Source organism: Lethenteron reissneri, chromosome 32, assembly GCF_015708825.2.
Source record: "Lethenteron reissneri isolate LAM-NWPU_2019-01 chromosome 32, ASM1570882v1, whole genome shotgun sequence".
Taxonomy (NCBI): domain Eukaryota; kingdom Metazoa; phylum Chordata; class Hyperoartia; order Petromyzontiformes; family Petromyzontidae; genus Lethenteron; species Lethenteron reissneri.
In genome coordinates, this window is record NC_083810.1 from 12,693,789 (window position 1) to 12,721,571 (window position 27,783).

The 27,783-nt window shown below is 48.5% G+C and overlaps 1 protein-coding gene across 1 annotated transcript in view; it reads left to right on the forward strand.

Moving 5' to 3' along the window:
* LOC133350055 (guanylate cyclase soluble subunit alpha-2-like) overlaps positions 1-27,783 on the forward strand; it is a 41,828-nt gene that overhangs the window by 5,938 nt on the left and 8,107 nt on the right. The window contains 6 exon segments of the mRNA XM_061564032.1: positions 4,940-5,004; positions 6,933-7,065; positions 7,405-7,866; positions 7,869-8,234; positions 15,849-16,061; positions 20,364-20,636. Coding sequence (XP_061420016.1) covers positions 4,940-5,004; positions 6,933-7,065; positions 7,405-7,866; positions 7,869-8,234; positions 15,849-16,061; positions 20,364-20,636 — 1,512 coding nt within the window.

Below are 27,783 nucleotides of genomic sequence, written 5' to 3' on the forward strand. Positions count from 1 at the left end.
ACCATCCCCCCCCCCATCACCCCCCACACCATCCTCCCCCACCATTCCCCTCACCATCCCCCCCCCACCATCCCCCCGACCACCCCCTCCACCATTCCCCCCACTATCCTCCCTCACCATCCCCCCAGCCTCCCCCACCATCCCCCACACCATTCTCCCCCCCCCCTCCACTATCCTCCCCCCCTTACATCCCCCCCCCACATCCCCCCCCCCCGCACCATCCCCCCCACCATTCTCCCCCACCATCCCCCCCACTATCCTCCCCCCACATCCCCCCCCACCCCCCACCATCCCCCCCCCATAGTTCCCCCCACGGTCCCCCCACCATCCCCCCACCACCCCCCCAGTGTTTCTCGTGGTGGTTGTTGTAGAGAGACTCGCCTGTCCCTCTGGCGCTCCCGCAAAATAACAAAAATAAAACAGTGACGAGGGATGATTTAGAGATAGTTGGAGAGATTGTGGGTGGAGTCGAGATTGTGGGTGGAGTCGAGATAGTGGGTGGAGTCGAGATTGTGGGTGGAGTCGAGATGGTGGGTGGAGTCGAGATTGTGGGTGGAGTCAAGATTGTGGGTGGAGTCGAGATTGTGGGTGGAGTCAAGATTGTGGGTGGAGTCGAAATTGTGGGTGGAGTCGAGATTTTGGGTGGAGTCGAGGTATGTGGGTGGAGTCGAGATTGTGGGTGGAGTCGAGATTGTGGGTGGAGTCGAGATTGTGGGTGGGGTCGAGATTGTTGGTGGAGTCGAGATTGTGGGTGGAGTCGAGATTGTGGGTAGGGTCGAGTTGGTGGGTGGAGTCGAGATGGTGGGTGGAGTCGAGTCTAACTGGGTGGGGTGGTGGAGGGGGGGGGGTCCTGTGTGGGTCCTCGCTCCCTGAGCTCTTCCGAGACGTTATGGCCAGCGTGGTGAAGTAGGCCAAAGTCCACTCTCGAGGGGGCTTCCTCTCGTGGAGCTTATTCCGGTGGAGGCCTTGCTTCTTCTGCCAGCAGTGGTGTGAGCAAGGCATCGCAGGGCTGAACCTTTACCTATCACATTAAAAACAACAACAACAACAGCCATACTTGGCCCACATTATTCGCCGCTAACGGCTCTCACCGGGGCTGCAACAGCCCATGTGCATCCGCCTACACACGCCGTGGTGTCTGTGTGTGTGCGTACTAACGCACGGCCCTGGCCAGGTGAATCTGGGTGCCGGTTGACTCAGCCCATCATCCCTTCGGGGGCGAGGGGTCGATAATTATCTGAAAAGCATTTTGTGTCTGAAGTCAAGAGTAGATTTCTTTTGGATAGTCTCGCGCCCGCCCTAGGAACGTGGAATTTCCTACCCACTGACTCAGGGCTGTCAAAACGGAGTGGGACTCCAAGGACACAGTAGGTCGGATGACCTTGCAGTGGTGCATGGGTGTGTGTGGATTTGCATATCGCAATTCTCATGCCACTCATTCGCTAATGGATAAGCAGTGGCTACAGTGGGGACACGTCTGCACCACCGTTATGCACCATCGGTATTCACCACCGATATGCACAATCCATTTAGAGAGAAAAAAAATACACAGGTGGTATGGCCCGAGTCCAAAATTTAATGTGGAATGCCACGATATCAGTTGCACAATGCTTAACATGTTTGAAGTGCTGTACAATACCGTGATGTGTTCTGTAACGTATTTAAATACACTGGAATTCCATGATGTAGTGTATTATGCATATTACTGGTAGGAACCTCCTGGTTACACCAGCTCACAGGGGATTATTGTGTCCGTCCGTCGGTCTGTCGTGCATCCAAAAATTGGAGGGGTGGGGCTGGGTGGAGAGGGGAGGGTGGGTAAGGGGCTGGGTGGGGAGGGTGGGGCTGGGTGGGGGGTGGGAGAGGTGGGGCTGGGTGGGGAGGGGCTGGTCACCCCGTGGTGCCCTTATAAAACTCAACGTTTAACCTACTCACGCCGGCTTGTGCCCGCCCTCACAGTCGGGCATATTTGCGGAATACACCACGCCGCCGTTGACCCTGGCCATTGACCGAGCAACCCAACGTTCCTACCAGCTCCCTCCGCAGGAATGTGTTAACTGCATTAGAATACTCCGTGTTGGATATCATGTACATGCGGTAAAATGCACTGGTAGTTCATTATGTAGTGTATAATGTATACTAAATTCACATAATTTTAACGTGTTTATATAATGTACTTGGAACGCTCTAGTCTATATAGTGATCTTGCATGCAGAAACGTGCATGTGAGAGAACAGAATTCCTTTGTGTTGTATTTGTTTTCCACGTGCAAGCCAGCACCTTCTCAAAACCGCTTGAAACACAACAGCCAAAGTCTCCAACGTCTCAATTTAACGGAACACTCCGAACAAAACTATTCTTGAGCATGGCATTGCCAATCAAACCAAGAGATAAATTCTCAGCTCGAATAAAACACTTTTTTTTAAAGGGTTTATTTTTTTTTTATCGTGAAAAGTCATTGGTGACAGTGCTCAGACCATCAGCTCACTTCATTTGATGACGTCGCCCAATTTTCGCTGACAAACTTCAAGGCCCTCGTCCCAACGGTGACGGATTGCTGCCCCTAGCCCTGAGCCAGGCCACCTGAAATGTGTACACGTTGTGTCCCCCTCGCACGCGAAATATTCAGTAAGCTTCACGAGGCAATGGATAATATCCATCACAACATACAATCAACTGAAACGCGTCTTTGTCAATTGCACTGCTGGATGAAGGCCTCCCCATGCCGTGGTGGTCATGGGGCGGGAAGAGGGGCGCGGTTTGACCATACTTCACCTACACCGGTTAACGTGGATTTGTGTGTAGATTAGTGAAAGGGACCTGTGACTGATTGTTATGCCCTGACCACGCCATTCGTGTTAGCTGTGGTTAATCAGATTCATGGTCCTGGCCGGTAGAAATAAAATGATTGTCATAAATTGCAGCATGACGAAGAAGAAGATGATGATGAGTGGATGTCTCCAAAAGCAATCGCGTTTGTCATTGTAGCATAACAACCGGCTCCTTTGACACAGATGCATTAATCATACCCACACACACGCACGCACGCACGCGTAGAGCCGTGTCAATGAAAATGTATTTGCCACTTTACATGTAAACTATTTTGATAATACATATGAAGCGGGCCTTGACCGGTAAGACGCAGCGACTCTGTGCGTCGATGCGTGGAACGAATCGGGCGAACTTTACTTTCGGGCGAGTCGAATTCGTGAAAACCGTACTGGTGCGGCGATGATCGAGTCGGGTGGGTGGAAAGAGGAAGGCGAGTGAGCTTGCACGACTTCTGTTTGGATATTACTCGCCACTTGTTGTTGCAGTTGTTGCCGTTTGTAAATGTTTGTGTTTGTTGGCGCGTGCAAGAAAACATTCGGACCGTGAAGCTGTTTTACAAGAATGACCCGCGAAGGATCCTCGGTGAAATAATAAAAAAATTAACCCGTAAAAACAAAGTTTTTCACTATAAATCCTTTATATGCGTGGCGGCTAGAGTCCTCTCGTCCTCTGGCTTGAGATGGCTGCCACCTATGGGTCAGATGAATGGCTGCCACCATTAAGCAATTGGTAATTAAAGATAATTAATTTTTTCCTAAAAAGTGCAAAATTTTGGAAAAAAATTCACGAAAATAAATTGTCACGCACAACGAGTCTGTAGTGCAAAATGTCAGCTCGATTGGATCACGGGAAGTGGGTTAAAAAACGACCGAAATATTTGCACGGTCGTAAGCAAGCAAGCAAGAACTTAATATAAAGGATTTAAAAAAGAACAGTTCTCACGGCGAATAAATCGTACACGTTGCAGACACTTGAGTAGCGAAACAAAAACATGGGAGGGCAACTCGAGTGCTCCCTGGCAGGTGACACGCATCGACACTGACGCACCGAGTCGCAGCGGCTTTCGCTCAACCACGTGCAAGACAATGGAGATATTAGATGTACGTGTGTAAGTATGTACGATTGGACTTCTTTCGCACTGTACGTAGCCAACCGCGCTACTGAAGGGGAGGATGATCTAAGGTGACGTGATGAGGACTGTCGTGAAATGTGTTCACGAAAGTGACTGTGCTGATTTGTTTTGAGTATTTTGTGGATGAATGGATATCAAGGTTAGCCGTGGCAATGAATCGGACTAAGATAGCTGGTTTATGTCGCTGTGTGCTAACCCCTGCACCACCACTCCACCCACCAAGCTTTTAATTAATAATAATCATGCTCTTACCTGGTCTTAATTGAATGCTAAAGAATGTAGCAAGATTATATGATTTAAAGCTTTCGTGACTGCAGGGATTCATATTCTTGGGAAATAATGAAATAATAAAAATATAAAACAATAAAAATTCTCACGACGTTTCTGTGGATTTCACACCTGATAATGATTGCTTGTGTTGCAGTCGAAACGTCGTGAGAATTTTTATTGTTTCATATATTTTTTATTGTATTATTTCCCTTCTACGTGGCTTTACCGAAAGAACCAAGAATAAGATTATATGAATTCATATTGTGTGTGTGCATGTGTGTGTGTGGTGTTCACAAGTGTGTAGCGGTGGTGTAGCGGTTAGCACGCTGTGCTATGAACCCGGCGACCCGAGTTCTATTCCCGCTCACGGCCAACACCAGTGGCAATTATTTGAACCGGTCCTGGGCCTCCCCTAGGTCGACTCGGCCTCAAATGAGTACCTAGTGCGGTGTGTAAACATCGCCACTGGGGAGACAAAGACGGTCGGTCGTGGTGCTGGCCACCCACCCCCTCGTGTATCGTTCCAGCCTTCATAAATGCTCGCTAACGACACTTGCCCCAACAGTCTGTTCAGGCTATACGGGGGGAGGAATCGTTATCTTTGTCTTTGTGGTGTCCACAAGTGTATTTGTTCGCTTCGCCAAAAAATAATAATCCCCAGTGCCGACGTGTAAACTTGACGGCGAGATCTTGCCGTTGCAACAGGCGGACACTTTGAGAGAAGCATTGGAAAGGACGCTGCAGTGCTACGCAGAGAACCGCCGAGATTGGTGAGTCGCCTTGTTCAGTGGATCACGCCAATGTCACAGCAAACCCACCCACAGCAGCAGCAGCAATACGCACAGAGGGGGCCGTGGAGCTGGCGTCGGGGAGCGGCGGGGGGTGTAGGGTGGGGGAAGATTTCCCCGTGTTTCGAAGGTTCCCCCCCTCAAACCCTATTCAATGCACACAGTTTTGCCCCCCTTTGACATCACGTGGGTTATTTGCCCCCCCGCCGCCGCCGCGTTCTGCACGCGGCAATGCTCCCTCGTGCCGTTCCCCGCGACGTGTCTCGGAAAAGATTTCAAGTGATCGCTTGGCATCATTGAATTCCCGAGCTGGTGGCACACCACGCGCATTCACCCTTCTCTCTGCCGGTCAATTTTGTCCCATTTTTATCCTTTTTCGTCTTTTCTATTGTTGTTGTTATTTATTATTATTATTTGAGGGGCACACTTAAGATTCCGCGCGGCTATTTTGGCCGCTTTTATGACGGCACACACTGCTGTGACTCTTGATGGGCTGTACAAAATAAAATGTACAAGTTGTAAACCTTAGCCCTGCACCCGTTGCTCGGAATATTTGACCCGTTCCCAACCGGTGTAAACTCAAAGTGCGGGGTTTTTTTTTGCAGACTACGGCGTTGTGATTATAATTTTATCATTGGGCTCGAGGCCACACATTTGTGCTGTGACGTTTCATTTTTAAACAACCTCAAACACCATTGGGACAAGATAAAAGACGTCAGAATAACAATCCAGGGAACCGTACGACAGCTCTGGCGAGATCATTATATGGTCCGGCCCAAAACATCAATTATTTCTATTAAGTATTAAAGCATTTTCGTGGATTATGACCTGCCCAGAGAGGAAGGAAAAGTCATTTTCTCTCAATTTAGCATTGAGGCTGTGCTCATCCCCCATGTACATTCCACATTCCTTTGACGGGGGTGAGTCCATCCATAGGACAATGACTGTGGACTTCCCTACAAAAGTGGTTTTCATTTTATCGATCCCAGGGGCAGGAAGGGCTGAGTCAGCAACTCCCAAAATCAGGAGACAAAAACTCGCAGATTTCCAATCGCGAGCCGCTCGCTCTGCCACGGAGCCACCCGGCGGAGTAAAACCAAATGCACGCGAGCGGATATCTCACATTCGCACGGACAAATTTAGATTTAAAGCTTTCGTGACTGCAGGGATTCATCTTCTTGGTTCTTTCGGTAAAGTCACGTAGAAGGGAAATAATGAAATAATAAAAATACAACATAATAAAATAATTCTCACGACGTTTCGGCCACAACGCAAGCAGCCGTCCTCAGGTGAGGATGACTGCTTGCATTGTGGCCGAAACGTCGTGAGAATTATTTTTTAAATAAACGTTTCGGCCACAACGCAAGCAGCCGTCCTCACCTGAGGACGGCTGCTTGCGTTGAGGACGGCTGCTTGCGTTGTGGCCGAAACGTCGTGAGAATTATTTTATGATGTTTTATTTTTATTATTTTATTATTTCCCTTCTACGTGACTTTACCGAAAGAACCAAGAAGATGAATCCCTGCAGTCACGAAAGCTTTAAATATAAATATTTAATAACGTTTTATTTTTGTTATTTTATTATTTCCCTTCTACGTGACTTTACCGAAAGAACCAAGAAGATGAATCCCTGCAGTCACGAAAGCTTTAAATATAAATATTTAATAACGTTTTATTTTTGTTATTTTATTATTTCCCTTCTACGTGACTTTACCGAAGAACCAAGAAGATTCGCACGGACAGTTTAACGACTCGCCTTGTCTGGAGTGGCTTCTCGTGGTCTGCAACAATGGTCATGTGTTGCCCTTAACCCCACCTATAGTGTCATCCAATTACCGTTGATGCGAGTGTCCCTGACAATCCCCATTGTGTTGACGTCGTGGTGCGGCTTCCACGCGCCAATTGTGAAGCTCCGCAGGAAGCAATAACTGCGCGGGCGCCGGAGATCGGCCCACTTTGCTTCACGGTGGATTTTCAGACCTCGAGGGCCAAGAGGACCTCCTTCCGACTCTCCAGTCACTCGCCTCGTTTCTGAGTACGTACGCACGGGATTCGAATAGCCCTCTCGCGCGCTTGAATCGTGTCGAAGCAAATCTGGAAGAAAGAAATGAAAGTTGGTTTCACGTGATTTTGTGAGTGAAATTATACCCGACAAAATGTGAAATACGTTCCACGCAGTGTTTTAGCAGACGTTTATCTCATAGCAGTGCACCTCAATGAATACGTTGCAGATTGATGAGTCTTGTTCTTTTTTAATATTATTATTGGACTTTGTCTAATATGTCAGCAAAGACAGTTTTCGCAAACACGCACCACCAGCAGTGAATGAATCGTGGCTGATGATGACGACGACGGTGATAATGTTGACGTTCCTTATCGCAGGATGTGAGTTCCGAGGGCTTCCAGGAGAAGTTTGGCGAGGAGCTGTTCGGGATTTGCTTCGAGGAGAACGAGCGCATCCTGCGTGCGGTGGGCACCACGCTGCAGGACTTCCTCAACAGCCTCGACGCGCTGCTGGCCCAAGGCCACGTGAGGCCCCACGGCGGCTCCACGACCTCCGAGGGCCCCTCGCCGGCCTCCGACGCGACCCCCGTCCCCTACTTCTGCTGCACGGAGCTCGTTCCCCACGACCCCGGCGGAGACGACGCCGCCGCCGCCGCCGCCGGGCCCTCCGACTCGGGCCTGCTGCTGCACTGCTTCCAGCCCAACGCCGTCGTATCCGCGGCGCTGCCGGGCCTGCTGCGGGCGTCGAGCGCTCGCCTCTACGGCGCGGACGTGTCCGTGGAGCGGCTAGAGCGCGCCGAGTGCGAGCGGCGCCGCTGCTTCTGCCGCGACGGCGGCGGCGCGGCGGCCCCGCGGGGGACGACCGCGTCGCGGCCTTCGCCATCCGGAGCGGCGACGGGCGCCCGGCGCGGGGCCTGCGCTCGTGCCGTCCGGCCGTGTCGAGGTCGCCCGGCGACCTTCGCGTCGACCTGGCGACCTTCTGCAAGGTGTTCCCCTTCCACGTGATGCTCGACCGCGGCCTGCGTCTCCTGCAGACGGGCGATGGCGTGCGGAGGCTGCTGCGCGACGCCCAGCCCGGCGCGCTCTTCCACGACCGCTTCCGAGTGCTGTCCCCGCCGGCGATGCGCGACTGCTCCTTCGCCGGGGTTCTCCGCCGCCTCAACACGCCCTTCGTGGTGCGCACGCGGCGCGACGGGGCCGACGCCAAGGTGAGGCCCGGAGGCTCGTGGCGGCGACGGGCGGCTGGACGTGGTTGCCCCCAGCTCGGGGCGGCGAGCGGGACGCCAGTCGGAAGGAGGCACACGCCCGGCGGCGCTGCGACGCTCGGGATGACGCGATCCAGTGTCGAGCTCTTGTTGAACGACTCGATTGTTGCTCTCTACATCAGCCGTTTGAAAGAGGAGGCAGTGGCGGTGCGAGGCAATTCAAGTACAATTGGAAAAAACTTTCATTTTTCTGTATCGTACTGATAGACAGCAACTTACTTGAGCTTATTCCTGAAAGCAAGATATGGTCATCGTCGTCGAGATATCTCGATGTTCTCTGTTCATGTTTAATTTCCAGGTTCCAGATATGCAGTGGCAGCGATAGACATAAGCAAACCCAGCAAAAGCGTCGGGCCCCCTATCTTATCTGCATCTCTCTCCTTGCATCTAACTACATCGTTACGTGTGTCTACATTTCTCCTACCTCACGACATCGATATCTCTCGTCTGTATCTCTTCTGTCACCTTTATTGTATATAAATATAAGTAAATAAAACAGCAACCACCTCTCCCACCTTTGCTCATCGGGACATCACTGCGGCAACAACTGTTTGCAAAAGTGCCAAAAGGTCGCACACAGCGGTGGCATCACTGGGGTGCATTCTGGGAGTCACGCGAGGTTGACGACCTGCACTCGTGTCGGATAGCCCGAGACACCCAGCTGAGACGTCCTTCCAATACGAGTGTGGGGGAAACTGGCCTTGAATGCGAGTACCTGGTGTGGTGTGTAAGCGTTAGCGTTGGGGTGACCTAGACGCGCCCGGGTGTGGTGCTAGCCCCCCCCACCCTCCTTATGTGCCGTGCCGGACTTAATAGGTGCTCGCTAACGGAACTCTCCCCAACGGACTGTTAAAGGCTACACGGGGGGGCGAGGAATCTTTTGCGTGTGCCCTGTTATGTCTGACCAACCAGTAAAAAAAGGTTGTGGAGCTGCAAGCATTGATTTCATAGTTTAAAAAAATAAGTTAATCTGGAAGCCTGTGGAGTGAATCAAATTTCAAAATGAATCGGTCGCGCAAAAATATGGGCCAGTGTACTCATTGCCGTAACGTCTAAAATATGGGCAAATATTAGTTTTTTTATATTGATTTCAATCTCAATGTCGTTTTGTGAATTATTATGCCGATGCATCGCAGCTTCTTTAAAAAAAATGTTTGTGACAATAATGAGCTAACAGATGTGTAAGCTATTTTAATAGCGTTTGTTACTGTATGCAAGCGGTTCTTTAAAATTCATATTTTGTCTTTGTTGGCCAAAAAGAAGGTTCCGCTGATCGGCCTTGTTTTTATTATTGTAATCATATTTAATAATGAACTGCACTCTGGGCGCTCTCTGTCGGCAGTAATAATGAGCCAGGGAAAGCATTATTATCATTGCAAGGGTAATTAGAGAGAGAGAGAGAGAGACAGGGTGTCACGATGATCAGCTCCACCGTTGGTTTCCCCACGTGCTGACCAAGCCGTGATTTCTGAGATGTAACACCTTTCACATGCGCACGAATTCCTCACGGTCATTCGCGAATACATGTAAATTATTCAAGCACTTTGCAGAACCATTTTCATTAACATGCTAGCTTAGCAAATACAAACGAGACGCCGAGGTGCAGATTTAGTGGTGACGCATTCCACTTGAATTAAAATTTTCTTCGTAGATTTGTGAACGTTTAAATTAAACTCGGCAATGTCAATTATAACAAAATAAATACGTCGCGATGAAAGACACGTAAATATTGTTTTAGCCGTGCATTTGTTTAGTACAATTCAACGCAGCCTGCACGAGTGCAAATTCAATTACCCGTTTGCATATCAAAATAAGCTCAGTATTTACCTAACATTTTTCCTTCCATAAAACATACCCCCATAAAATCTCGGACGTGCCTCTGTTTGCCCATTGACCATTCCTATATGGACGACGGTCTGTGTCATGTCGTAGCTAAAGTATACAGGGGGGGGGGGGCTTTGGCTTTCGATGTGAGGCAATCTGAAACACGCAAAGGCTCCTCCTGCAAATGGACAAGACCCCCAGGTGTGTTTGGTTTTCATTTAATGGCCTTGGGACCGGTGGCCTCCCGGTACTGCACCAACCTCCGCACCTGGGGAGACAATGTTTGATTTGCTAGTCATGGCGTTGGGCTCCGGGAATCCGTGGTCATTGATCTGCTTGCTTAGCATCCCGATAGAGTTCAAGAGATCCCAGTCTCCTGGAGACGTCTGTCCTTTAGCACCAAACGACTAATCCAGTGTTACGTGGAGAGATTAACAGGGCACTCTTATCTTGAACCCAACCTCCAGCCCGCATCCCACCACGCTGTGTATGTCGTGGGGCAAATTTGTTAGACTACACTCCTTTGCTCATATTCTTGGTTCTTTCGGTAAAGTCACGTAAATAGAAAACAAAAAATCTAAAACAGTTGCTGTACTGCCATCTGCTGCCGACAAAATATCCCCACAGCAGCCTATAGCGTCTGTAGGTAGGGCCATGGAGGGCGGCCATCCAAGTGCTGTGCAGGCTGAAAAACCTGCTTAGCCTTTGAGAGGTGATGAGATCTAGTGCATTCTGGGTTATTAAGTCATAGGCACATAGCATGTACTTAATAATGATGATGATGATTGCCTTTGCTAATATCCATTGCTGGATGAATGCCTCACCATGCGGGTTGTTTGGCCATACTTCACCACGCTGGTCAGTGTGGGTTGGTAAAGGGGAAGGCCAAGACCAGTTCAGATATCAATCTCCACTGACGTTACTCGTGGCCGGGAAACAAACTCACTTTGCTGGGATCTTAGCACAGTGTGCTAACCGTTGCTCCACCCCAGTGTGGCAAATATGCATATTTATGCTAATCGTCAAAATTGTGGTTAACATTTCAATTATTGATTGAGAAGTTAATTCACATTTCCAATGAATGGATGGAGAGGATGGTATTTTGCACCATTTCAAATGCGTGGGGCTATTTCACGACGTTACGTAGATACTTGAATGCTGTCGTGGCTTAATGGTTTGCACACTGGTTGCCGGTTTGATCTCCCAGCGTGACAGCCGAAACAATGGGCCATGTGTTATAGGTCCCCCAACGTATGTTCACCTGGCAGTGTAAATGGATACACCACGGTTAGTCCATAATAGAGGTTTTTTTTTTTGGGGGGGGGGGGTTAAATCGTGTAAATGTAAATGTGTCGTTAAACCCGCCAACACCAAACACAGGCAATTAGTAAGGTTTGTCGCGTGAACAAAACGTGCCAATTAGTGACATCAGCACCCCCGGTGTGTTGGAGAGCAGTAACCCCGCATCATTTACAATGTGAGCACGACGTTTGGCTGGGGTTTACAACAACCAGCCTCATCAGGCGATTAGCCAGAATTGTGAAGAAGTCTTCTCGTGTCGGTCTTGAGTAGAGGAGTAAAGGTGATGTCATCGCCGTGAGCCCATCACAGTTGTCGGTGATGGGCAGCTCGCATGCGGAACGGCAAAGTGTGTGGAATCGAAGGCCAAAAATAGCCCCTGGGGAGGATCTGTCGAGCTCCGTCTAGTGGATTCCTTCCCATCCGCTGTGGCACGACCAAACTATATCGCAGGCAGAGGTCGCAAACGGGATTTGATTCCTTACCCGTACCCGTACCCGGCCGCACCAGGGTCGCAAACGGATACCCGTACCCGGCCGTACCCGTACCCTACCCGTACCCGGCCGGGTAGGGTACGGGTATCGGATACCTGTTGCAGGCGCGGGTGGGTTGATTCTAGGAACATGAATTGTGAGAAGAGACAAGACGTTGGGAAATGAGTGACAAACGGTTACTCACCAGTGACTCACGGTCTACCCGTACCCAGCCGCACCAGGGTCGCAAACGGGTACCCGTACCCGTACCCGGCCGCACCAGGGTCGCAAACGGATACCCGTGCCCGTACCCGGCCGCACCAGGGTCGCAAACGGATACCCGTACCCGTACCCGGCCGCACCAGGGTCGCAAATGGATACCCGTACCCGTACCCGGCCGCACCAGGGTCGCAAACGGATACCCGTACCCGGCCGCACCAGGGTCGCAAACGGATACCCGTACCCGTACCTCGGCCGCACCAGGGTCGCAAACGGATACCCGTACCCGGCCGTACCCGTACCCTACCCGTACCCGGCCGGGTAGGGTACGGGTATCGGGTACCTGATTGCGACCTCTGGGATGAAGCCATGTTGCAGGCGTGGGTGGGTTGATTCTAGGAACTTGAATTGTGAGAAGAGACAAGACGCTGGGAAATGAGTGACAAACGGTTACTCACCAGTGACTCACGGTCTACCCGTACCCGTACCCGGCTGCACCAGGGTCGCAAACGGGTACCCGTACCTGTACCCGGCCGGGTACGGGTAGCCGGGTATCGGGTAGGGTACGGGTATCGAGTACCCGGTTGCGACCTCTGATCGCAGGGCTCCACCTTCCTTGTCAACCACAATGGGGTCCGGCTCGTTTGAAACGTGCAGCTGAATAATTCCCTCTGCAACGCGAATCCCTCCGTCATTAACAATCCCAATCCTCCATCTCCGCACACAGGCCCAAGCGTCGTTATTTTTTTTTAGTGGCCTATATTGATGTGAGCGACAGCTGGAAATTGAATTGTGAGGAAATGTGCGCGATGAATCGTGTCCTCTGGAGAATTTTAAAAAAATGTTGTGGGGGACAAACTGTTCCACGAATTCTTAGAATTATCAAATAACAATAATCACAAGCACACACTATTGGTACTGTATAACCAAATCCTTTCATTACCTCCTTAAGTGCTAGTTTACCCAAAGGTGAGCGCGTATTGGCAAGGATTATGCTATAATTGTGTAATTCTAAAATCCTTTTGTCAACATGGCAGCAGATGTGCTCACCCGCGCGCTCTCTCTCCCCCGGCTCTCCGGCCCATTTTGCATGGCGTACAACACACGGGCAAAATCCACTGAGCATGTCACCCGCTGTGTACATTGAAGGACCTTGACACAGGAGCGCTGCCTTTTAGCCATCTGTGAAGAGCACAGGGGTAGAGCAAAGCACATGATTAGGGGGCATATGCCTGGCATTTAATGATTTCTAAGTTATAGCCTTGACCAAACAGTGTGGGGGGTGGGGGGGGGGGCAGCGCGTGCAACCTCTGCGTTTACTTTCGCCGCCCCTGCTTCATTGGCTGCGCCGCGATTGAATTTCTAGTCGAGAGCATTGGCCTCGCGCGCACCTCCGATTTGCGCGTTTGGCTTCCGTACGGTGGCGGAAGACGCTCGCACGCACATTGCACGTGAGGCTCGTGTCGGGCAGCGGACAACGGCTTCCCGAGCCGGGGGTGGGGGGGGGGGCGTCCGTGGAGAGGACATTTTCTTTACGATTTAAAGCTTTCGTGACTGCAGGGATTCATCTTCTTGGTTCTTTCGGTAAAGTCACGTAGAAGGGAAATAATACAATAATAAAAATAAAACATAATAAAATAATTCTCACGACGTTGGGGTTTCGGCCACAATGCAAGCAGCCGTCCTCAGGTGAAGACCAGGTCTGTCGGGGAGACCTGGTCTTCACCTGAGGACGGCTGCTTGCGTTGTGGCTGAAACGTCGTGAGAATTATTTTATTATGTTTTATTTTTATTATTGTACGTGACTTTACCGAAAGAACCACGAAGAGGACATTCTCTGTTGAACCACACCGCAGACTCGGTGGGGGGGGGGGGGGGGGGTCTCTGCTGTGAATGGAAATCCGCACGAATCGTGAGACGATGACGGCGTGGAGTTTCGTGCATTTGCTCACGCCGTGTCGGCTAACTGCTGCAAAGTCAACTCTACGCGCGGCCCTAAGAGAGATGCCACCTCCACCGCAAACAATAAAACCGCGTCGGCTGTCGGAGACCTTTATCCAGCAGCGGATAGATCAAGGTTGGTTGGTGATTGTTTGGAAGTCATTTGCTTGACCTTTAAAATGACATTGACTTCAGCGCACTCGGCAAAATGGGGCCGAAGGTTACAATCTTGATAGTGTGAGCTGTGGGGTAAATATTTTAGATCGTTTAGATAGTTTTATCACTCTTTTTTCCACGGTGAGGCCTATAGAGATGGGGTCGGGTTTTTTTCACATTTCTCATCTTGTGCTGCAAGACTGAATAGTTTTTTTTTATCAAACCTTGGAAGGCATTGTGTAAATATTCATCTTGATTTGACATGGATTGGGTCACAAAATCAGCACAGCGTATATATACGTACACACACACATCAAATAGCAACAACACATTCTGTTGAAATCCTGCACAGTTTTAAACAATAAATACTGTGAAAATTGTACTTCGTGCATTCAACCATAACCTTTATAAAGTGTGAAATTTTAATTTGAATTCCAGTGAGATAATTTTAAATGAGGCATGGGGCACGTTTCACATCAGTGCCCAAACGGCGCATGCATTGCTCAATAAACAGTGACGGGGAAGCAATCGTTTTAAAACATAAATGAGATGCAGAGATGGCTCAGAAGACAGAGCCCTCGGCCAGCACCGCTGAGACCCTGGGTTTAATTCCTGGGTTTAATTCCAGGCAGCTTTCTCTGGTTAAACTTCAAACAGCTCGTCGCATTCGTCAGCAACACTGCCTTCAAATAATGCAATGCGAGGCCACGCTCCAGGCAACGGCTGCTCTTCATAGCAGAAAGATGGAGTGGATAATAAGAGCTTGTTGACTGCACTTTACACCATGGGCCCTGGTTAAACTGAATTTTCACGTTGTATTGAATCGATAGTCTGAGCCTGCGCGCACACACACACAACCATCACTTAATTTTACTTAATATTGGTTTGTCCTTCAAATGACGAGCATTATTAACTCTTTGTAAACGAGCGGGTTGGTAAGTGCTGCCCCCTCGTGTGTGGAACGGATGTCTCTTGAAGGGAAATCAGAAGTAGTTCTGCGATGTCGGCTCTTGTGGCCATTCCATGTCGAACTTCTTTCGCACCGTACGTAGCCAACCATGCTCATCGGAGGTGCGGGGGAAGGACAACAAACTCAACACAACAAACGCAGTTCTAAAGAAGTGCATAGCTCCAGTGGCTTCCAAATATCAATAGATGATAATGCAAGAAACATGCTTGCTCACGCAGTTCCACCCTCTTCCATCATTGTGACATCTTCTTTATCTTCTCCTTCCGATTACGTCCGCCTGTTATTTTGCCTCTCAAAGAGTTCACAACCTTACAGTTCATCTTCTTGGTTCTTTCGGTAAAGTCACGTAGAATGGAAATAATAAAATAATAAAAATAATAAAATGAATGACACTGTCTTTCCGACAGACCTGTTCTTCACCTGAGGACGGCTGCTTGCGTTGTGGCCGAAACGTCGTGAGAATTATTTTATTGTGTTTTATCTTTATTATTTTATTATTTCCATTCTACGTGACTTTACCGAAAGAACCAAGAAGATTAATCCCTGCAGTCACGAAAGCTTTAAATCGAAATTTAACCTTACAGTTGTTGCAGTTTGTTGATAGCTCCTAAAATTGCGCAGGCCTTATTGACGCACAACAACAAAACCACTCGCCCCCTCTCCCTCCACTGCCAGGTGATGGAGCTCAAGGGGCAGATGGTGTTCGTGGCCGAGTCGGACGCGCTGCTCTTCCTGGGCTCCCCGTGCGTCGACAAGCTGGAGGAGCTGGTGGGCCGAGGCCTGCACCTGTCCGACATCCCTGTGCACGACGCGACACGCGACGTCGTGCTTGTCGGGAAGCAGGCTCAGGCCCAGGACGGCCTCCGCAAGCGTCTTGACAAGCTCAAGGCAAGCGGGGTGGGGAGTGCGTGGGGTGGTGGAGAGAGAGGTGGGGACGCGGAGGTAGGCGGTTGCTTCTTTGCGCACCGATTTGTTGATTCGCCGATTAAAGTTGGCGGCTGTCGCTCGCGATGCGCGTGTTTCGCCGTGCGCTTGAGAATGCCAGTGGTGTGCTGATCGTAGCCTGGTGTTCGATTTCGGTTACAAGAGCGAAACAAAAACATCTGTTTAAACGAGCGAGAAGTGAGATGTTAACTACCTCGTCCGGTATAAAGGAGGTCATGGGTTTGGTCCCGACCATGATGCCTTCTGTATATTTGGAGTTTGCATGTCTGTCTCTCTGTGGTCGCATGGACTTTTCTCCGGGTCCTCCGGTTTTTCCCTCCACATTTAGCATTACGCGTCCAGAGTATTTTGCTGCTATAAATGTCTACATGATAAGCCACTTCGCTGCACTATCATTAGTGGCCAGGTCACTTCCGAAAATTAGCTATATAGCTCAGTGGGCCTTACCTGGTAAAAAAAAATGCTTGGGGTTAAATGCTCATTATGGATATCATTTGGCTAGGATTCAAACTCGGGGTCACTAAGCTTATAGCGCTATGCATAAACCACTTCGCGCATCAAATTGACAATTTAATGGTTTGAAAAAAAAATCAAGCTAATACTGTTTAATAAGGCCACGATGATAAGCGTGACCTTTGTATCCATGGCTTAGATATTGTTCGCAAAAAAACCCGACATGCTTCATGTACAAGACTCTCAACAGCTGGCGTCTCTGATCATAAACCACTGGTCTTGAACAACCATTGGGGTGGGTTACATTTAATGAGGGTAGCCCATTTTAATAACTCATAGTCTTGTTATGTTATTTATATTTTTTTCCTTTTGCCTGTCCACCACCTCTGGCTGGTTGATTGTATGGCAGTTCTAGTTTCGTGGAGTCGAGTTATCTGGCGCTGCTGTGGTGTCGTCGCCTGTCAGGATGACGGTGGCTCACAGCAACGCTTGACGCTGTGCAAATGGATTTCTAGTTGTGAAGCATTTCCTTGACTTTGTCACCAAACTATTTAAAAGCTATCTTTTATTTTACCAGGTAAGGCCCACTGAGCTATGTAGCTCTTTTTCGGAAGCGCCTTGGCTATCACAAATGATAGCTCACTGAAATGGCTTATCTTATGGAAATGTATAGCAGCCCTATACTCCAAACGCACGATGTTGATTCTAAATGTGGAGGGAAATACCAGAGGACCCGAATAAAAATGCACGCGACCGCGGGGAGAAATGCAAACTCCAAATATACAGCAGCAGGCGTCAGCGTCGGGATCGAAGCCACGACCTCCTGCACATCAGGCGAGGTGGTTAACATCTTGCCACTGTGCTGCCTTGCCAGAAGATTACGATGCCCTTACACCGTCCCGTTGAATGGATTTTATTTTATTTATGGCATTTGAAAAGCAACTGGTTAAACGAAAAACAAATATCATCACGAGTTTGTCTTTGCTTATCTGAGGACGGTTGGCGTTGTTGGGTCGGCGGTTTTGGTGACATGCTTTGTGTTTTTTGTTTCACACGGAACGGGGAAGACTGCACGAAGGTTGTTTCGTTCCCCGTTGCTCGCGTGGATAGAATAAATTAATAGATTAACATTGAACAACTGCAAAATAAACGGAAATAATTATAAACACGTCTGCCGTGTTTACGCATTTCACGAGCAATGTACGAGGAGCGGCCGCAATGAGATTGTAAAAAAGAAGTCCCAGTTGCCTCGTTCCTGAGCCCGAGGAAATCCACACGCAAAATAAAATGCAACATTCTCACATTCGGTACCGTTTTCAAATACAGTTATAAAATAAACCACAACGTTGGACTGTCATTTAACATTCCCCGACTAAAACTCCAGAACCACTTCTCCCGTTACATACCGACTAGCGTGGTATGGAATGGAGTAGATACCAGGCGGTGCGGTGTGGGCGGTGGTGGATCGCGCGCATTCTCGTGACTACCGCGTGGCAGCCCGGCCCCGTTAACAAACCGCGGAACTGGGTTGATGCCGGGTTTGCACGCCCAGCCACGCCTGCTAGAGTGAGCTGCAATCAGACCGTGGCGTGGCCCACTTATACCGGGTAAAGTAGCTCGGTTTATTCAGGGAGTTACCGAATAGATAACATTAAAACACAGTGGCAAATTCCAAAATGCGTACAAATTTACTTGGGGAAAGTGTAAACTTATTTAAGTGCACATCGAATATATTTTGTTTTAGATACAAAAACTATTATGACTACGTCCACTTCGCCATGGACGAGGGAAAGCAGGGGGAGGTGGCTAGGAGAACGATCCGGTGCCAGGAAAATAACAATGAGATGGAACCCAATCCGTGCCAATCCGTTCCAGGACTCGATTCGTGCCAATTATTTACAGGACCCAATCTGTGTCAATTTGTCCCAGGACCCGATCCGTGCCAATCCGTTGCAGGACCAGCCCATGCACGGCTCGGGGTCCAGTTTTAATTGCCGTGTAAACACAGCGCAGGGGCTCCATGATAAGGCCACGTGTAATGAGGCTTTAATTTTCTGGCAGCACTTTAGTAAACATTTGGTCGATGCCTTTTAAGGCACCTGGCGGGGCGACGCTAAACAGAGGTTTGCCCTTTCCCCATTCTGCTTCCCTGGCCCCTGACGGAGCCCTTATTGCACGCGGGGGGACTGAATGCTGGACTCCCGCCGCGCTCCAACGATTGTGTTTGCTTCTCTTTCCCACCTGACATGCCAAATTAAACGCAGCCCGCAGCGTGTTGCCCCACTTTCATAATTAATTTCCGCTTCAGAAGCACGCGGGGGGTGCCCTGGTTGGCGAACACTCCCCGAGGTCACCGGTTATCTCACGCCCCCCCCCTCCCCGCTGCTTGTGTTGCCCACTCAATCGCTGCACTGGAGAGCCGGGCCGTTAGTAGGATTGGCAGAGAGCTCGATGGGTCTCCTTTGAGAAGTGGTAGAGAATAACTCTTTTTTAATGATGTGGTGGCCATTATTTACGATAATCAACCGATCGCCCAGTAAATACGGAAAGTTTGGCCAACGGTTTTAACCACGTGCCAATGTTGTGGCCCAACGTTGCATGTTTACTGGGTGTAACTCTCATCGGTTGAGATCCATAAAGCGGAGCTACTCGTAAAACAACCCGTGAGAATTTAAGCCCTGAATAAACTATGTTGAAAAATCGAAACGCCCAGGAACCGGGCCAAAGGGCTGGCCTTATTGTGAGTCTTCATGCAAGTTCTCCCTGCGGTCATGTGGATTTTTCTCCGGGTCCTCCGATTTTTCCATCCACATTTAGTAACATGCGTCTAGAGTGTTTGTCTGCTATACATTTCCACGTGATTAGCCACTTCGTTGAGCTATCGTTCGCGATGGCCAGGTCAAGTTCCAAGTTTAAAGTTTCAAGTTCATGTATTAGGTATAGCCCTGTGAGCCATTCAGCTCTTGAATCGGGTGCAACCGCAACAAACAAAAAACAAAAACATGAACAAGAATACATCTTATAGTGACTATGTGCAAACAGAAAATCCAAGAAAAGACAGCAAAATATTGCAGAAAAATCACCGTACACCAACACTGTGTGTAAAAATCCCAGTGGGATGCAAGTCAAACAACAACAACCACAAGACAACTTAGATTAAGGCCATCAGTCTAACTCCGTACTACAACAAACAAACATGGCCAAACCAAAAACTTTACGAAAATCAGCAAAATAAAGCCATAAAGGCAATGAAACAGTGATCATAGGAACTGTGACCGAATTTTCACAATAAACGACGTAAACAACATGTACCACCAAACTCTGCAGCCATAGCTGGCTGCATGAGTCACTCCACAACAGCAGGAGCATCAGTCGGAGTATCAACATTTTTCAATGCACCTTTAAGATCAGCACACTAGATCAAAACACAGATCATACTTTGTCACTCCTGAGAAGGAGCTACATACCCGGTGAAATAAATAAAAAAAAATAGTCTTCTGAGTCAGTTTAACACGTAGGCTTTCGCGACCAATATTATTCATAATCAACGTTTTTTAGGTTTAGTTAGCGTTATTTATAAATGTGTCGTAACCCTCCACCACCCGACACGGCCAATCAGTAAAAAAGTGTCACGTTGACAAAAGACAAAATAGTTCACTGCTTTAGCCCACCGGTGTGTTGAAGCGTGAAACCACAACATTTACAATTTGAGTAGTACGACGTTTCGCTGGTAATTGCATCGAGCCTTCTGAGTGTTTTTGTTTAACGTCGACGCCCGCCGTGCAAATGCAGGAAACCCTGGAGCAGACGCGGCGCGCGCTCGAAGAGGAAAAGAAGCGCACGGTGGATCTGCTCGACTCCATCTTCCCGGGCGACGTGGCGCGCTGCCTCTGGCAGGGCCTCGCCATGCCCGCGCGCAAGTTCGATGACGTCACGGTGCTCTTCTCTGACATCGTCGGCTTCACGGCCATCTGCGCGCAGTGCACGCCACTGCAGGTCATCGGCATGCTCAACGCGCTCTACACCAAGTTCGACCACCAGTGCGGGCTGCTCGACATTTACAAGGTGAGACAAAGCCGCCGCCGCGGCTGGCGTGCTCGCGGTCACGGCGGCGAACAAAAATGGCCGCCGCATCGCGTGCGTTCAGATTGCGCTTCTGTGGCCGTCTGGAACGCTCTTCCTTCCGATATTAGGAGGCCACTGGGAGCTGTGCACTTTTAGATGATCTAGATTTACAAACTGATTTCTTAAAAACTGCTTTTGTGTTTAGGTTGCTGTCCTTCCCCCGCAGCTCCTATTAGCACGGTTGGCTATGTACGGTGTGAAAGAAGTTCAACATGCATACATATGAAGCGCAATCGTGTAGCGTTGTGGTAGATCATAAAGGTGATTAAATCACTCAAGCGCCAATGTCACTGCGTGCATTGCTGCAATTTACTTGCCAACATTAAAACAGTTTTGTTTCTTTCGAGGATGGTTTAGCCCCAAAGTTCGTGTATCACAATAAGAAAAATAACTGCTAAAACCGAGGTAAATACCAACGGAGCGTTTGGCATCGGGTGTGTGTGGTGATAAACATGAAAGGGTAGGAATTGAATGTACAAAAGGGAGGCCTCCAACATTGTAAGAGCCCCAGGCCCCCATCAAACCAAATCCGGTCCGGGATGTGCCACATGAAACCGTTTGAGAAACTTTGCTGGCATAGGATGCATAATGGTCAGAGCCCTAAGCATTGTGGTGTTGTTAGTGAACATATATACAAGATTCAGGGTGTTTGATGGAAGGGAACATGAGTTGTGTATTCTTTGCAGAGTAACAGTAATGGCCTAAAATCCCGAGCTTTCAAAATCGCAAATTGCTCCGTCATGAATCATCACCGGCTCCTCTTCGAGAAGCCATTTAAATAAAAGAGGCAGTTAAGAAAGAAAATTTTGCTGACACGAATGTTACATGCATCCGCGCAAGCATTTAACGTGTACAATTCCCAGAGAATAGGGAACGTGAGCGTTGCGATGATTAAACCGCAGTGACAGGTTTCAAGAGAGAGCCTGCTGTGCTTCATTAAATATGACTTCTCTACCCATGGCGATGCGGTGTTCGAAATAGGGCCCCTTTCTTAACGCCTGCAACAAGGCTCGGCAAGACAAGCATGCAACACGTTGAACTGTGCAACACACCGAGCCCGCTGTGTCAACGTGGGCAGAAAACAGCTGTCGTGTCGGAGAATTGCAACGATAAAATAGCCACAGGCACTTTGATTCATTCAACATAACCGCTGTCGTGTGACCTCCAACAATAATGCCAGAGTTTATCATTATTATTGTTAACCATGATCATCAGCCATCGCCAATCCACTGCTGGATGAACGCCTTCCCAAGCCGTCACCATATCGCGTGATCGTGCCATTGAACGATCCACCTAGCAACTTGAACACGAGCGTTACAACGTTAAAATAGAAACAGGCAAACGTGCAGCCTTGCCAGTGCTTAATAATAATAATAGTTCAATTTGTAATGCGCGCAAATTTGCAGACGTAGTGGCCGCAACTCAGAGGCGTGGAGCCAAGCTCAGAGTCGCTCGAAAGCGTGGCTGTAGAGGTGAGTTTTTAAGTCTCTCTTGAAGGAGGTGATTGAGGTGGTGCTGGGAATATGCAGAGGGATATCGTTGCTCGTGTCACCGCTGGCAGAACGGTATACCCTAGAGATAGCACAAGACAGCCACTGGCCTACTCTTCCACACTGGTCAGGCATCTTGGAAGAGGTGGTGGGAGTATCCACTCTCTTTCCATTTGTACCGTTGACGAGCCCATTGTTTTAACTGCGACGCTGGGAGATCGAACTGGAGAACTCTTAACCGGCTATTGTTGCACCGTGGCATTCCAGCCTCAATCGTTGTGTTGCGACTCCTGTCGGCCAACACTTTAACGTGCCTTTGAAAAACTCTGCGTTCTATGAAAGTTCAAGCAACGTACATATCACGTGATACACTGTTATCACGAATTGCATGAGTTGTTTTTTTAGATGCATCTCAAAATTAATTCGGGTCCTGAAGAAGCTCCCAGAACGTGGTGTGAAACGTTGGACACCTTGCCGAACAAGGTTGCGGTACAACCCCGAAAACACATTCCAGATCTGCGCGGCACAACCGTGAAAACCTACGCGGTGGTAGAAATGAGAATCGATTCGCCACTCCCGCTAATTTGGAAATGTCCTGCAGGCTTCGGCTGGGGAGAAAGATATTTGTAAAATGTTACACTCTGAGCTGATGATTGGAATGGTGGTGCGTTGGTTCACAGACTGCACTTTGAACACAGCCATCTGACTTGTGAGTTTGATTCCTGGCTTTGGTTAGCATCAGTGGGGGGCGATATATGAACCGGTCCTCACACCGAGCCCTGCCTGACACCCCAACCCTGCATACACTCAGCATGGTGTGAAGTAGTATGGTAAACCAACCCCTATGACTGACACGGCATGCGTGCATTATTTTAATGACAAGGGGCCGAAATTATGATTTAAAGCTTTCGTGACTGCAGGGATTCATATTCTCGGTTCTTTCGGTAAAGTTACGTAGAAGGGAAATAATAAAATAATACAAATATAAAACAATACAAATTCTCACGACGTTTCGACTGCAACACAAGCAATCTTCATCAGGTGTGAAATCCACAGCAGTGCATTTCACACCTGATGATGATTGCTTGTGGATTTTTACACCTGATGATGATTGCTTGTGTTGCAGTCGAAACGTCGTGAGAATTTTTATTGTTTTATATTTTTATTTTTTTATTATTTCCCTTCCACGTGACTTTACCGAAAGAACCAAGAATATAAAGGGCCGAAAGTTCGTTATTATACACTCATATCTGGCACGATCTCAGAAAGTGAAATTTCACTGTGTTATACCAGTGATTGAATTTCTAGTGAACCCACCGCTCTAAATTGGCCTTCGTGTTCACCCTCCCAGCTTGCTTGCCGTTGATGTTTGCGTGGTTTTTATTTGAAGCTCCAATTCCAGATGGCTGAAACTCATTAAATGAATGCGCGGGACACAAAGGTGTCCCTGTCTCTTTTGTAGTCTTGCAAGCTTCCATGGATCACGTGCACGTATCTCAGTTAAGGCCAGCACTCCAGAATTACTTTCAAGCTCGGGCTATGGTGTCACGAGATTATTATTATTTTCACAATGCGAAGTCACCTTGCGCGCACCCCTTGCAACCTTCGGTCCACGCGTGCGTGTATTTATAGATGAATGGATACGGTGGATACGGGTCTCTTTTTTGTTCGCCCCTCCTCCCCGCCCCCCCCCCGTACGGTACGCGTTGTCTTTCATTCTTCGGTGGATCGATGGCATACCGCGAGCCAGCGGACACTGGCTAATGGACCCAACGGCTGTCCCATCAGCGCTAAATAATTAGCAATTAGCGGGAGCAATGCGCACGCCGCTTTGCACTTTCGCAGCACCGGATAGGCCGCGGGGACGCATTCCGGCCTCCATCATCAACCGTGCGTTGCGACTCTCTGCCCGCGTAGGGCACCACTATAACGCGGCTCTGACACAAATTCTTGCGCTTCTATATATTTTTTTTATCACTGAATAGTACGCGTAATTGCGTGTTCTATGAGCGTTAATAAAATGCGAGGGAATTGTATGGTTTTCGTTTGAAGATGCATCTCAAGGTGTCTGTTGTCAGTGGTTGTCACCAGACATTGTGAAGCCAGCCCATCATCATGTCTTCAGGGTTGTTAAATACACTCATTTGCAATGCTTGGAAGAAGGTCCACACTAATCCTTTCCACACGAATGTGGAATTTCCACTCAAATTAGGCCAACATATTCTAATATTGGGGGGTGCATTGGCTCTATCTTAGAAATGGCAAACATGTTTTGTTTTGTATTGGTTAGACCAACGGATTGTGAAGTATTATACAATAATACAATCATTCCTGGCCCAAATAATCACCAGGCTTGAACCTGCTTAGCTTCCAAGGTCACTCAATATTGAGCACTCAAAGGATGATATCATCGACTGTGAACTTAGCGATCTAAATTCAATTCCTAGCCACGGCTAATAGGAGTGGCCAGTGATATCTGAACCAGTCCTGCCCCCCCCGCCTGCCCCCCCCTCACCTTTCACCAGCCCCCACTGACAAAGTGTGACGAAGTACGGTCAAACAACAAGACCAAAACGGCATGGGCCCTCATCCAGTAGTTTAGTTAACAAAGCTCTGGCTGTTCACGTGGCGGTGTTCTAATTACAAGCACGACGTGTGGACGGTGGTAACCCGTGACGTGTGTCCGCTGGCCACGTGCTGCAACGGAAATAGCCGTCGTGCGCAGCGGCTCCCGCTGAAACGAACTCGCGCCACCGCTGCGTTTGATTGTGATTGGCCCTCACCCGCCAATGACGTCACAGGAGGGGGGGGCGGCCACGTGCAGGAAAATGGCAACAACGGCGAGCTAGTTTGCCCGCGACTGCCAAACGATTAGATCTCCTCCCCCTTCCATAGAAAACTAAAAATACACCCGGTGTTCGAAAAAAAAACACTCCACATGCTGCTCTGCGAATGGCCTCCCGAGCCTGCTGCTAATGCTGCCCTAGTTTGGAAGGGGAGATGGGGGGTGAGTCACTTAAGAGGGGAGGGATGTGAGACTGAGCTGACTGTGAGAGGTGCGACTCCGGAACACCTGAGGGACTTCGCGCTGTGCAGTAATTACGTGGCGTGGACACGTCTAAAGAGCTATGCACTCCGGGGGGGATTTCAGTGTAACCCGTTATCGCGATCGTGCGTACACCATTGTGGCCAGGCAATGAGAATTCTAATGCTGTGACTGTGTACGGGTGACAGGCATTTTGTTCAGTCCACTGCTGGATGAGTGCCTCCCCAAGCAATACTCTTAGGTTTTTCGGTAAAGTCACGTAGGAAAAATAATAATAGAAATAATAATAGAAATAAAATAATAAATCACGACGTTTCGGAGGCAACACAAGTCTCCGTCATCAGGTGGGACCGTCACAGCTGTGTGTGACTTATTATTTTATTTCTATTATTATTTCTATTATTTTTTATTTTTTACCTACGTGATTTTACCTAAAAACCTAAGAGTATGAATCCTTGCAGTCACGAAAGCTTCAAATCTAGAATCCCCAAGCAATGTTGGTCACGTGGGTTAATTGGCCATACTTCTCCAAGATGGTCAATGCATGTTTGGTGAATTGAAGTCCCAGGACTGGCCCTGATATCACTCGCCACCACTGATGTGAGCCGTGGCTAGGAATTGAACTCGGCTTGCCGGGTGTAGAGCGGAGCGCGCTATCGACTGCGTCGCAGCTCCACCCCAGCACTCTAATACAGGCCTTTGTAGTATCAGGTAAGAGCTCATGCAGACAACATTGACTAAACTGGCAGGGAATGCAAGATAAATTGTCCATGCCAGGAGGCGCCGCACTGACTCCAGAGGCATGCCCGTTACGCACATTCCTGATAGATATATTTTACATTTTCAATATGTATATATGCATCTAACACACACAGATATGGTTTGGAATTTTCAGTAAAGCCTATTTTTGTTTGCTGGCAACTCGAGCATCCTGGCTGCTTTGTATTCACAGGCCACTTCGTACTCAGACACAATAGCCGAGATGCACCTGCCCAGCCTCGGGAGTTCAGTATTCTGCACCATATGTCTTAATTTGGTGCATCAAGCTTCAACGCCCAATGGCGTGCGGAGAAAATCAATGCGATAGCTCTCTGCGTTTTGGCGTTGTACCGCACGTCACTCGGCATGATGTCCGACGTTTCGCTCCATGTGATAGGAGCTTCTTCAAGAACACTGAAAAGCTATACAGTACAACCGCAGATACCTGATGCATGCCCCCGTGTCACATCAGAGGGGGTGATCCATTCCCGTGGCATGCTCGATGCGTCGGCACGCATCTGCACACAGCGTTCGCGTATCACCATTAATTATAGAGCAAGTAAATTTGTACAGCTGCGATATGTGAAACTGTCTTTTTTTTATCGTGCCTCTTGAATAACAATAAGGTGCGCGGTTGCAGTAAAACCCAGGGCTTGAGATTTTACAGAGATGGAATTAATTGCTTTGAGCCGTTGGTCATCATTCAAGTCCATTCCAGTGGCATTTCACTTCAGATTTTTCCACCAGTCTTACAGGAGGTTGGTACCCCGAGCATTATGCAGCTGGTGAAAGCTATTGAACAGTTATTTAAAGTACTTCAAAATGCTTGGCAAATAAAGCGCTGTTTTCTTATTTGCAAACTCATGTTAAGAGTGCAAGTGTGCATTCGCACAGTCGGTATGGCCCTCTCTCGATAACACGTTTTTCTTTCAGATCACGTCTTTTGTAAATGGAACAAGGGTAAGGGTTTGCATTCCTTTATTAAGCAACCATTTTTCGGTGTATTTTTAGCTTCTATTTCTGGAATTCAGTTTAATGCAAAGACAAAACCGCGCATTCTTAATGAAATTTTCACAGCTAATTTCCAGCGTCTGCATCTATCACGTGCAAGAAAGCATTGCCGTGTGCGTAATGTCCTTATTAATGTTGCCAACCTTTTCTTTGTTCTCCATGCTGACAAATTGTTTTTGTAAATGTTTTTTTCGTAAATAAATTTAGCATTATTACCCACGGCTCCGAGAGCTGCCTGACAAATCAGCGCAGGTTGCACATATTACCGAGTGGCAAAAAAAAAAACACTGGCACGTATCTTGCCAAACTCCGGCTCGCGGCATTAATATGACTCAACTCGTGTGGCGATGCTCCAGCTAAGAGGTTGCGCAGAGCTTTTGTCGAAACAAAGCAAGTAATGAACTGCAGAACATGTAGCTTTAGTTGTAAGCAGTCTTTTAATGCAGTCAAGAGCCCGTTGAGACTGCGCATCTCTTTTGCGAGGTACGCCGAGATCTTGAAAATGTAACACATTAAACGTGTTAATTAAAGGGTTAAAAACATGAGGCATTAGCTATGGAATAAAAGCAATTGTGTTCATAATGTGAAAACAATCCATTTTATTGGGAAGTAAGAGTGTGTAAACGTATATTCAAAGCTGCTGGGTAGTTAATCTAAAAGATTAGAAGTTGTGGATAATTACGAAGGCCCCTTGAAACATGTCACCTGCCTCCCTGCAAGCCACGTGCAACGTGACGTGGCTGATGATGCCAATGATGTCACCAAACCCCAGCCATTACAT